Source organism: Prionailurus viverrinus, chromosome C1, assembly GCF_022837055.1.
Source record: "Prionailurus viverrinus isolate Anna chromosome C1, UM_Priviv_1.0, whole genome shotgun sequence".
Taxonomy (NCBI): Eukaryota; Metazoa; Chordata; class Mammalia; order Carnivora; family Felidae; genus Prionailurus; species Prionailurus viverrinus.
The window spans coordinates 92155931-92168153 of NC_062568.1; the positions used below are offsets into that span (position 1 = coordinate 92155931).

Sequence of the window (12223 nt, forward strand, 5' to 3'; positions counted from 1 at the left end):
ATTCGTCACTTATTATTTATTACTAATTTTTGATTAATCGAATCATTTAGAGATGTTGGTTTACCTCTGAATACAGTTGTGATTGCATCCCACAAATTTTTCTATATCCTGTTTCCACTATCATAATTTTAATTATTCCATTATTTTATAATTTTGGTTTTTATATTCCCTTTGATCTTAGAGCTATTTGGAAGAATAATTATAACTTCTCCAGTTTTTGTTTGTTTGCTATCATTTTGTAATTTACTTCCAGTTTTCTTGCAGACATCAAAGAATAATGCCTCTCTTTTGCTTTGGCAATCGTGATTTGTATTTTGATTTAATAAATGGTTAATTTTAGTAAATGTTCTATGAACAATGGAAAGAAAGCAATTATTTTTTTGTCGATCATGGAGTTTGTAGAATATACAAAAATGCATGCATCTACATACACACATACACTCATCCCAACATATATTATCAGTCATTATTATTTATATCCTATTACCTTTTTTTGTTTTTGTCACTTGTTCCTTTAAGAACAAAAAGAAGTATGATAAAACCTACTCACTCTTTTTTTTGTTTTTTTTTTTAACATTTATTTATTTTTGAGAGACAGAGAGTGACAGAGCATGAGCAGGGGAGGGGCAGAGAGAGAGGGAGATACAGAATCTGAAGCAGGTTCCAGGCTCTGAGCTGTCAGCACAGAGCCTGACGCCGGGCTTGAACTCACAAACGGTGAGATCATGACCTGAGCTGAAGTAGGACGCTTAACCAACTGAGCCACCCAGGTGCCCCTGCTCGTTCTGTTTTTATTATGATTCTATAAATTTCTCCTTATATTTCCAGTATTTTCCTTTATTTACTTTGATGTTATATTATCTACAGCCTGAATATCAATGACTAGCATAACTTGTTAGTACTACTATTACAAATACTAAAAAAAAAAAAAAAAAAAAAAAAAATTGAGCATGTATCATGTGGCAGGTATTGAGGTGGGTGTTTTAAATGAATTTTTTTTACTTAGTACAGCTCTATAAGATAGATACATATATTTACCACTTCCAATGAGTATTCTGATAGATTGTATTCATTTAGAGACACACAGATAAAACAATTTATTGTTTTACATAATGCTTCTTGCCTTTAATGATACCTCCTTAATGTTAATATCGTGACCCTTGCTTCCTTTTTGTTTGCATTTGCCTTGTATATCCCTGTCTGTCTTTTAACATTTAATCTTTATGTCATTTAGTGTGGTGTTGGTATATAGTCGATACCCTACAAAAGAATATTTGTGGGATGAGCAGTCTTTCAGAGTCACTTTGTTTGGTATGTATGTTTTCTAGAAGGCATATAATTGAATGTTGTTTATGATGAGTGTGAATAGATATTAGGGGAGTTTAACCCACTTACAGTTATTGTGTTAACGATATGTTTAATTTACTTCTGACATTTAGTGTTTTGTTATTTTTTATGTTTCCTTTAATTTTCTTTTTTGCTTTTACTACTGCCATATGGACTGTGAGTTCTTTGATTAAATATACATACAAATTCGTTTGGAGAGTGTACATCTTGTTTTTATTCCACTTTTGATTGACATCTGGCTTGTCCTGCAGCTGAGTGCATTCACACTGTTGGCACAATAATTGGAGTTTCCATTATAGCTGCTTCACAAGGCTTTACATGCCAGCCTGCAGTAAATCATGCTGACAGTCATGAATTTCTCTTTTTGTTTATGATCCCATTTGAAATAATTTATTTTTTTGAAAATGAAACATATTTTTATCACACAATGTAGTCTTTATTAATTTTGTCCTAATCCTATAACAAATGTTAAATGATATGTATTGATTATCTGTTATGTACACAGTGCTGCTGAACTATGTGAATTTGAAGGAGAAAGAACACAAGCACAAAGTGGTATTTTTCTCCGTTTTTTTTCCATAATGTATTTTTTATTTTTTATTTATTTTTTTATTATTATTTTTTAATATATGAAATGTATTGTCAAATTGGTTTCCATACAGCACCCAGTGCTCATCCCAAAAGTTGCCCTCTTCAATGCCCATCACCTACTCTCCCCTTGCTCCCATCACCTACCCATCACCCCTCAGTTTGTTCTCAGTTTTTAAGTCTCTTATGCTTTGGCTCTCTCTTTTCTCCCTGTTTTTAACTTGCTTAAAGTGTAGTTGACAGGAGAACTAGATGTATATCCATAAAAAAAAGTTGAAAAACTCAAAAGCTAAAATATAAGTGATGTCACTGGCACTGTGTATAAATAAATGCTAATTGAGAAACATATGCAAAATGTGCCATGAATTCAGAGGTCAGAAACATTGCCTAGGATTGAAATAAATGTTCAGAGAGATCTTCCCTGGAGAAGAAGGAAAACATTCCAAGGTGGTGGATAGTGGGGAAAGGTGTGGAGATGGGCATATACATACCATGTCGATGGGATGGCAAGCAAATAATCATGGTCACTTCAGAGGTTTCATGGAATTGGAAATGCTTATTAGGGTAAAGGATTCATTCTACAAACACGTGTCAAGCACTTAGTACCCAGAGAGCATACAGAAGGCGCTTAACCAAGTGTAGGGCAGAGGCATGTCAGAGAAGGCTTCCATTTGGAAGTACTGCCAGAATGGAATTGTAAGAGACAAGCAGGAGTCCAATGGGTAAAGGTTTCAGTCATGGGTGGGAAAGTTGGAAAGAAGTGTTTTTTTGGCAGAGGAGAGCAAAGATATGAAGGCTTACAGGTGAGAGAGAGAGCATGGTGCTTTTGAGAACCACAACCATTTTTCTATGATTGGCATATAGAATGTGAATGCGAGAACTTGGTGAAATGGTTAGAGGGAGAAAAGCTTCCCCACATCATGAGGGCTTTGGGTACCACACTGTAGGCTTTTGGACTTTATCTACAAGGCCAGAGGAGCCTCAAAGTGATGGAAAGTGGATTATAGACAGGAAGATTGAAAGTGGAGAGATGGGTTGAGAGATTAATTCAGGTGAAAGATGTCTAGGGACTGCACAGAGGCAGTGGCCATGGGGATATATTTGAGAGTGATTAAAACATTAGAAGTGACAACCCGATATCAAATGGGTAAAGGAGCTAGAAATAGGGCAGCCACGGATTATTCTTTGAATTCTGCTTGGAAGTTAACTGGAATATGTTTATCATTATAGAAAAACACACGAGAAGGAAAAGGTTTGCAGGCCAAGGTGGTGTTGTGGGGTAGGTTGAAATACTTTTAGGTTTTATACATATGGGTTAAAGGTTTTCTTCTTATGGTATTTTCCTACTGAGTTGAAAGTAATGGGGTTTTAAATTTTTTTTTTTTCAACGTTTATTTATTTTTGGGACAGAGAGAGACAGAGCACGAACGGGGGAGGGGCAGAGAGAGAGGGAGACACAGAATCGGAAACAGGCTCTAGGCTCTGAGCCATCAGCCCAGAGCCCGACGCGGGGCTCGAACTCACGAACCGCGAGATCGTGACCTGGCTGAAGTCGGACGCTTAACCGACTGCGCCACCCAGGTGCCCCAAAAGTAATGGGGTTTTAAGTGTCAGCATTTCCTTAAGATCGTCATGAGTGTATAACACGTATAACACTGGTAAAATTACTAGGTCAATAAAATATGTGTAAATGCACAGACTTGTTGGTGAGACAAAAATTTATTTAGCTACCAATCCCATAAATGGCCAAACAATTAACAATAATAAAGTCTGTTTCAGTAACAAAGCCTCGCAAAGACAGGGAGATGTGGATGCCTTTCAACAAAAGAAATTCCTTTCTTTTCAGATGACATGTAAACTGATGTCATTTCTCATTCCATAAAGAAAAAAAAAAGATGAAACTTGCTATGGTTCACAGTATTCCGATGATGACATTCTTCCTCAAAGTAGTCTAAAAAAAGACATTGTGAACAAACTTGTGCTTTCTCTGCCAGAAATGCATGCCTGGCTATAATGCAAGCCTTTCATATTCAACCATTTAGATAATAGTTTTTACATGAACTTTCATAACATTTATTTACTGCCATAAATGAATGGACCAACCAGGGCTGAAGGCAGGAATCCAGTTCCTCAGCAATTAGATCTCTCACTGCATTATCTCAACTTTATCAAGTTTTCTCTGAAAGTAGTATTTCCTGTCAGTATTTCATAGGCAATGTGAAATGTTACGGGTGTCTCAGTTTAGAAGTTTTACAGTTCTGCCTGCTTGTGAAACACATTAGCCTCACTCCATGAAGATCATGCTCTAGTTATAAATATTTTGACTACCCAGAACACCCTTTTTTAAGGGTGTATCAACCACATCTTCCTTCCCCTCCCCTCTTGCCGACTGATTCACACTCTTCTATGAATTGTTGCAGCAAAAAACCAACCAACAAACAAAACCAGGCAGACTGCCTATTTCTGAAGACAAGGCTTTCTGTATGTTCACCTGGGTAAAATGGTGAGCTATGCCTTGGGCTGATCTGCTAGTGAGGGTTTAACCAGGATAGATGTGTTGATCACTAATGGAGGAAGACATTTTTGTATGATAGGTTTTCCGTTGACATAGTAGAGGTGATTGATGGTGAGCCTGGTCTGGAAGAGTTTGAACTCAAGGTAGCTCTGCTAAGCAGACATCTGACATGTTGAAGTCCTGCCACCCCCTCTAGTCCCTACGTGCTGAGGCATGGGGTTCCCTCGGGTTGAGCTGGTTAAACTGGACAAACAACAGTCTCCCAGAGCAGACTCTGGGGCCATGGCCTGGAGGCTGGCTCCTGCCCTGGCAGGAAGTTATGCCCACGTGCTTGCCTTCCTCCTCTCCCACTCTGTTGGTGCCAGGCACAACCAGACAGGAGCAGAGGATGGCCATGGACAGGACAATTGGTGCTTGACTCTGACCTGCTCCAAAAGCCCTATCTCCAGAGTCTTCCCAGCTCATGGCTGGCCTCTATGGGATGGGCTAGGATTATAGAGCAAATTTCTGGAACCTCACCCTTGGTGGCAGAAAATGCAGAACCAGATGCAGCTGTGGAAGAAGCCACTAGATGGTTGAAAAAGGTAAAAATAATTTATCTCTTAAAATAAAATTTGAACTGTATATTTTCTCTCCTAAAGTAATCTAATTGCTTGAAGTGGGGGAAAAAACCTTAAGACATTAGAAGGAAAGAAAACAATTGGAATCCTTTACTTGGAGAAAGCAGAGAAATGCCTTGTTGCTAACATTTGCTGCTCTTAGAGCTAAAATCAAATCTCTGATGTCTGTATGAACAGAGATGCATATAATGTAAAAGATTCTCAGATACCAGAGAACTCCCAAGAGCTTCTATTTCATTCTCTAATTTAACTGTCACCTTTATCTACCTCTGTGCCTATTTGCTGAATAGGAATAAAGAGGGAAATTGAGCAAAATTTGTCTTCACAAAGGGCATAGGAGAATGGGGGAGTCATTTCCATAAGAGGTAATAAAAGTTATGATACAAGTTTGGCATGGTCTCTCTGGAAGCACTTTCACTGTCTTCATAGCCCTAGTGCCTTGCACAGCTCTTGACTTGTAGTTGTTCTTATTTGTTGGATGTTGTATTTGGCTGCCATCAACATGAATTTGAGCCATTTAAGCTAATTCTTTACACACTAACTCTTTAATACAGTTTCATTTATTTAATTTATTCATTCATTCACTGGCAAATGCTTAGAGGCAGAGCTACTCTATAAGTATGCAATGAATATTAGTGCAGTTCCAGCCTAAATGTTGACATTTCCATAGGTAATATAGAAAGTGGTTTATTTACAAGTGAAAGGATATTGTGTTTAGGGGTTGTTTAGTGTATTAAAAGATAGGCAAAAAAATGTTATGCAGAAGTTTGTGTGATTAATTAAAATAAAGCTATGATATGGTTCACCTCCCTCTGCTAGTGAAGATATAATTTTGTTTATAAGCATCTCAATGCTATAGAATGACTTCAGAACATTCTGGAGAATGTCTCTCTTTCTACTGAATTCCATTTGAGTGGCCTCCGAGGGGCCCTCCATCCCCAGCCTAAAAGATACCTTCTTCAATTCTTGCATATTTTCCTCTTTACAGGAATGATATGTGCTGACTCTGCTTCTTTACCTCGTAGTTATTCATTTAAAACATTATGAAATATTTAAGACAATGCGTATAGAAGAACATAGTCAAGACTCATGTTTCAACACTCAGCTGAACAAATAGAACATTACCAGTAACACTGATGCTCGTGGGCACCTATCCCTACTCATATCTCACTTTCTCCCAGTACACAATGATGCCACCACTATTCTGAATTTGGGGTGAGGTAATTATCCTTTCCATATAATTCTTTTTTTTTTAAGATTTTATTTTTTGTAAGTAATCTTTACACCCAACGTGGGGCTTGAACTTTCAACCCCAAGATCAAGAGTTGCATGCTGTCTCAGCTGAGCCGGCCAAGCATCCCCATGTCATTCTTTGTAATAGTACTAAGTATGTATGTATGACTAATCACTATGTCATATTATTTGTCATACTTTTAAGCTTTGCACAAATGGTACTCTACTGAGTGTATTTTTCTGTGACTTGGTATCTTCTCCATATTTTCAGTCATTATTGTGGTAGTGAGATTCATCCATGATGATAGTGTTCAGTGTTGTATAAAATTCCGTGGTTTATCTATATACTCTCCTGCTAATGGATATTTCGTTTTCTTGCAACTTTTATGTCAAGGAGTCAGGGCAGATATCAGCACTATTACTTGGTGCAACCAGGGACTCGCTGGCAGCAAAGTGGGAGATGGTCTCCCAGTATCCTTTCCAGAAGTGTGTTTGAGCTCATGTGCATTTGGATGCACTGGGGATGGGTTTTCTGTAGAATGGATCCACCAGTGGGATGTCTCCATCCTGTTGCTCTGCCTTTTGGTGAGCTTAACAGGAGAAGACCCTTGTAGGAGTTGGGGATGGTCAGACTGTTTTGGTGTCAAGCAGTTTGAGGATGAAGTATGAGTTGTTGGTAGTTGTTAGGCACATAAGCTACCTAACACCTGGAGTTTGGGGAACCCATGGGAAGTGTAACTCATCCTTCTTGGAAAAGCCCCTTTTATTCAATTAGTTTCTTACTGGGAAATTTGGAAAGTTCCTTATTGATTATCACTTGTCACCCCAAACCAATTTTTTCTTGTTTCAAATAATGTTGCCATGATCATGTCCCCTTGTGTCCATATGCAAAAGTTTTTAAAGGTCTATATTTAGGAGTAGAATTGCTGAATTATAGGGATTGTGCCTTGTCAGATTTACTGAAGGTTACCATTTGGTTTTCAAATTACTGAACCAGTTTATACTCCAACCAGTAATACATTAGAGATCCCATTGTTCAAGATCTTCTCTAATGATTGATATTGTACAAATTTGTTTAAATTTTTTTTTCATTTTATTTATTTTTTTTGAGGCTGGGGGAGAGATGGAGAGAGAACCCCAAGTAGGCTCTGTGCTTATAGCACAGCTTTTTTTTTATTCTTATTCTTATTCTTAATCACTGTGGGCTTGTATTCTTTTATTTGTTGCCCTTAAAATTCTATATGTATGCTTAACTTAATGCAATAGCAGTGTCTTCCCTTATGAAAAAAAATCTCTTATAAACTTATAAACTTCTTCTTATAAACTTATAAATCTCTTATAAACTTAGTGTTGTAAAATATTTTAGTTCTACCTTGTTTTTGTGCTTTCCTAATTTGACACAATCATGTGGCTATTACATGCCAATGCTTGATTAGATTTACCTATGCATTCATCAATTTCCTTGTCCACCGTTCATTTCATACTTTCTGTACTCATTCCTTTAGTGAAAGTCTATTCATGGTAAACTTGAAAATTTTTGCTTGTCAGAAAATACATTTTCTTTGACTTCACTGCTGAGTGGCAGTTTAGGTAGGTAGGAAACTGGATGTGGGAGTTATTCTCATGGCTTCTGAGAGATCTGCTATCATTGGAATCTTAATTTCTTTGTGTCATTCTAATATGTATATATATACACACACACACACATATACATATATACACACACACACATACATATTTGAAGGTACTTTCTCTTTGGCTGTTTTTAAGGTCATGTTTGTTTTTGGTGACCCATAGAATTGCTATGGTATTCTAGGTGTGGATTAAAAATATATGTATTTACATTAAAAAGGATTTCCCCTTAAAATTTTTTGTACTTCCCTAATCTGAGTGATAAGAGAAGATAGGATTCAGTAGGCAGAGAGGGAAAGATTAGGGCCTGAGGTCCCTCGATGGGGAAAAATACCTATTTTGGAACACTGCTGGGAGTGTCTGACCACGGCAAGCTCTCTTAAGCATAAGGATCCTCTTAAGAATGTAACAGACCCCAACTACTCCCCTCAGGTTTCCCCTCTGGAATTTGATAAAAGACCTAAGTATGGCCATAGACCAACCCTCATACAATGGAAATGATCCAATCAGGAATGGACAACCCAGCACCTAGAACTACCAGCATCTAGAACTACTAGCCAATAAGGGTAAAACCTGAGGAGGAACAAGGGGAAAGGGAGGGGGGAGGGCTGACCAGAACCTTATAAAACAAGGACCCTCCCTGTAGTCCTTGGGCATTCACTTTTGAATGTCCCCTCTCTGTAAAGAGAGCTTTCCTACTATTCTAATCTTATATTATAATAAACTTTTGCCTGCTGCTCATTTTGTATCCACCTCTTGATTCTTTGAGGTGGTGAGACAATGAATCCCAGGTATTGTGGTAAAAAATCCTGCAACAAAGGCTCATTTGACAAGATGTAGGAAAAGAAGTTCAGGGTACCTAGTTAAACTTTATTTCCAGATAATTAATACTTTTCAAAGTATTAAGTATGTCCCATGACATACTTAATTTGTCCTAGATTTTATCTGGCTACTCATGGTTAGATGATGGGGAGGTTTTATTTTCCTGACAAGACCTGAGGTTGATAGGATCATTTTCCAGATTGTCTTCTTTTTTTTTCCTAAAAATCCACCATTTCATGGAGCATCCAGTCTTTTTTTTTTTTTTAATTTTTTTAAGATTTATTTTTGAGACAGAGAGAGACAGAGCATGAGCAGGGGAGGGGCAGAGAGAGGGAGACACAGAATCTGAAGCAGGCTGCAGGCTCTGAGCTGACAGCACAGAGCCCGACGAGGGGCTCGAACTCACAGACTGTGAGATCCTGACCTGAGCTGAAGTTGGACGCCTAACCGACTGAGCCACCCAGGTGCCACTGGAGCATCCAGTCTTTCAAAGGTCTTGGGTTTTGTGGGCATCTAAATTTGAGCTCCCCATCTTGTGGAGGTTTTGTGACCTGTTCACCAAGTGGTTCTAGGTCCCTGGAAGGGGAAAATTCCACCCTCTTAGTGACTGATTCAGCATTTGTTTTCCTTTCTGGGTGTGTTGTTTTTGTTTTGTTTTGTTTCCTTCTTGTTTTGTTTGTTTGGTTGGGTAGGTAGTGTCCTTTTTAGCTCTTAGGATGTTTCCCCTTCCTTTCAAGTGAGATCTGTATTTAAAAGGGCTTGCCCTGTTTTATCAGTTACATTGCTGGAAGCAGAAACACTTCCCTTCATTCTAACCAAACCCTTGCCTTTACCACTGATCTAAAATTGTTATCTGAAAAGTCTGCCAGGGATGCGTTATTGCTAAATCCAACTGCCTCTTCTTGAGAGTTGCCTACTTGAAAGCTTTCATTTCTTGGCTAACCTTTCTCTTCCACTGACTTCTGTGACTCTGATTTCTTCTTATTTTTCTCCCTCTCTGACCTGCCCTTGTCAGTGTTCTTTAATAGCTCTTTTCCATTGTTTCTTCTTTAATTTAAACATGCCTCTTCAAGACTGAATATATACCTAAGCTAGTGTTCTGATCTCCAACCTCTGTAGGCTAACTTTTATGTTGTTTTCTAGGGTTATCTTTCAAAAAAACAGATCTTATGACTCTCCTTCCCTTGAAAACCTTTGATAAATTCTTATTGCCAAAATATATAATCTTAGCATTATAATTTCTCCATAATATGACCCTTAGCCACTCCTTCTTGAACTTTCCCAGGCACCAAAGTCTCCATGTCCTGTCCTACTCAGTCTTCCTTGGGCCCTAATGATGTTTCACTCTTTGTCTTTGTTCATAACCCTAGAGTGTCTGCTGTCACTCTACATATTGAAATCATATGCTTCCTTCAAGGTTAAGCTTGGATTTCACCTTGGTGGAGGTTTGACCCATTACCACCTCTGCTGGCTCCCTACTTTATTTATGCTTGCCTTCCTTCGTTCCTTCGTTCCTTCGTTCCTTCCTTCCTTCCTTCCTTCCTTTCTCGCTCGCTTTCTTTCTTTCTTTCTTTCTTTCTTTCTTTCTTTCTTTCTCTCTTTTTCTCTCTTCCTCTCTTTTCTTGTAAGTTTATTTGAGAGAGAGAGAGAGAGAGAGAGAGAGAGAGAGAGCCCACAAGCAGGGGAGGGGCAGAGTGAGAGAGGGAGAGAGAAAATCCCAAGCCTATGCTGGTCAGCAAAAAGCCCAACTTGGGACTGGATCTCAAGAACTTTGAGATCATGACATGAGCTGAAATCAAGAGTCGTCATGCTTAACTGACTAAACTACCCAGGTGCCCCTATACATGCTTTTCATGTGCTGTCAATCATAATTATTTATGTAACTTTCTCTCTCTAATGTGTATTTTTTGAATACAAACTATTCTCTTCATTTTATGACCTTAAGTTTTCTGAGCACAATGCTGTATGTTTGGTAGCCTTCAACAAATTCATTGATTATTTAATTAAGTTGCTTGTCTTCAGTGGTTATGAGGACAAATTGGGACTTAAAATATCAAACCTGGTTTTACTAAAAAAATGATCAACTTAAAAAAATTGTTAGAGCTTCGTAAGCAGTATTAATCTTCATTTTCAATTTGGAAGAGTATTTCTCTTAATCTCTTATATTTTCAGGGGAGTCCTATTTTTATGTGAGATTTTCCATCAGGCTGATGGTCATAAGACTGGGAAATCCTAGGATCTCATGAAAAAGTCCTCCTAAAAAGCATCTTGTAACTTTCATGGCCTTTGAACTATGTTTATTTATTTCCCCAAATCTCTTTTTTCTTTTTCTACTTTAAAATTATTGCAGTGCATAAATTACAATAGATGTATGCATCTTATGCCTATCTAGAACATTTGTTCTAATAGATTTCACTGTTACATCAGCCTTCAAGTTATTTTTAAACACCTGTGAATCTAGTGTTCTCTCCCTTTTCTCTTTTGGTGTAGGGTTGCCGGAATTTGCATATCAAAATACAGGACATCCAGATAAATTTGAATTGCAGATAAACAATGAACAATTTTTTACTATATGTCCCAATATTGCCTGGGACATATACTAAAAAAAAATCATTATTTATCTGAAATCCAAACCTAACTGGGCATTTTGAATTTTTTTTTTTTTTTTTTAGTTTATTTATTTTTTGAGAGAGAGGGAGAGAGAATCCCAAGCAGGCTCTGCACTGTCACTGCAGAGCCCGATGCAGGGCTCAAACTCAAGAACTGTGAGATCTGAGCCGAAATCAAGACTAACTGAGCCACCCAGGCACCCCATTTAACTGGGCATTTTGTGCTTTATCTGGCAACCCTATGTGTGTACCACTTTCAGCTTCTTAGTTCCTTATCATCATAATTATCTAAAAAGTATACAAAGGGTTTCTACATTCAGAAATGAAGATTCCAAAAAAGCATTTTCCCTGGAAAACTATCAAACAAAGATTCCTTCGCTTGCAAATGTTCTGTGTGGAGAGGACGGTAACATGGTAACATTCTAAAGTGGGATGGTGGAAAAAGGAGATTGTAGTGAAAAACTGGTCTCAGCTAGTGGCATTTACTAGCTTAAGTATGTTTCTGGTAATTTTTCCAATACAACTAACATATTGTGGCAGGCACATCTGGGTGACACACACTCAGTAAAAATGCCTGGGAGAAAGCATGCGTGTATATGTGTTGAGTTAAACAGCCCTTTGTTATGAGGGAGTGGAAAGGGGCCATGAACATTGTGCTGAAATGCAAACTAATTGATGGACAGTATAATCACCACCTTAGTTAGCACCCTGGGACTCTTTTCATACAGGCAAGCTGTAAATTTAAATGGAAACCAAAAGGATAGCATATAGCCCATAGCTCAGCATTCCATTACTTCATGTATGAAATATTCAGTGAGTAAGAGAGAGGTGTAGTAGACAATAGCTGGGGAGGAGCT

At 38.0% G+C, this 12223-nt stretch overlaps 1 protein-coding gene across 4 annotated transcripts in view; it reads left to right on the forward strand.

The window, feature by feature from the left end:
• The first annotated feature begins 4820 nt into the window (after positions 1–4820).
• Positions 4821–12223, forward strand: part of NCKAP5 (NCK associated protein 5) — a 969870-nt gene continuing 962467 nt past the window's right edge. For 2 of the 4 annotated variants that reach the window (XM_047870289.1, XM_047870292.1), the window contains exon 1: positions 4928–5034. Coding sequence is in view for 1 of the 4 variants with exons in the window: in XM_047870291.1 (XP_047726247.1) it covers positions 4927–5034 (108 nt within the window). In the remaining 3 variants the exon portion in view is untranslated. Of the gene's footprint in view, positions 5035–12223 lie in introns of all 4 variants that reach the window. The other 2 variants (XM_047870291.1, XM_047870290.1) reach the window with 2 other exon arrangements.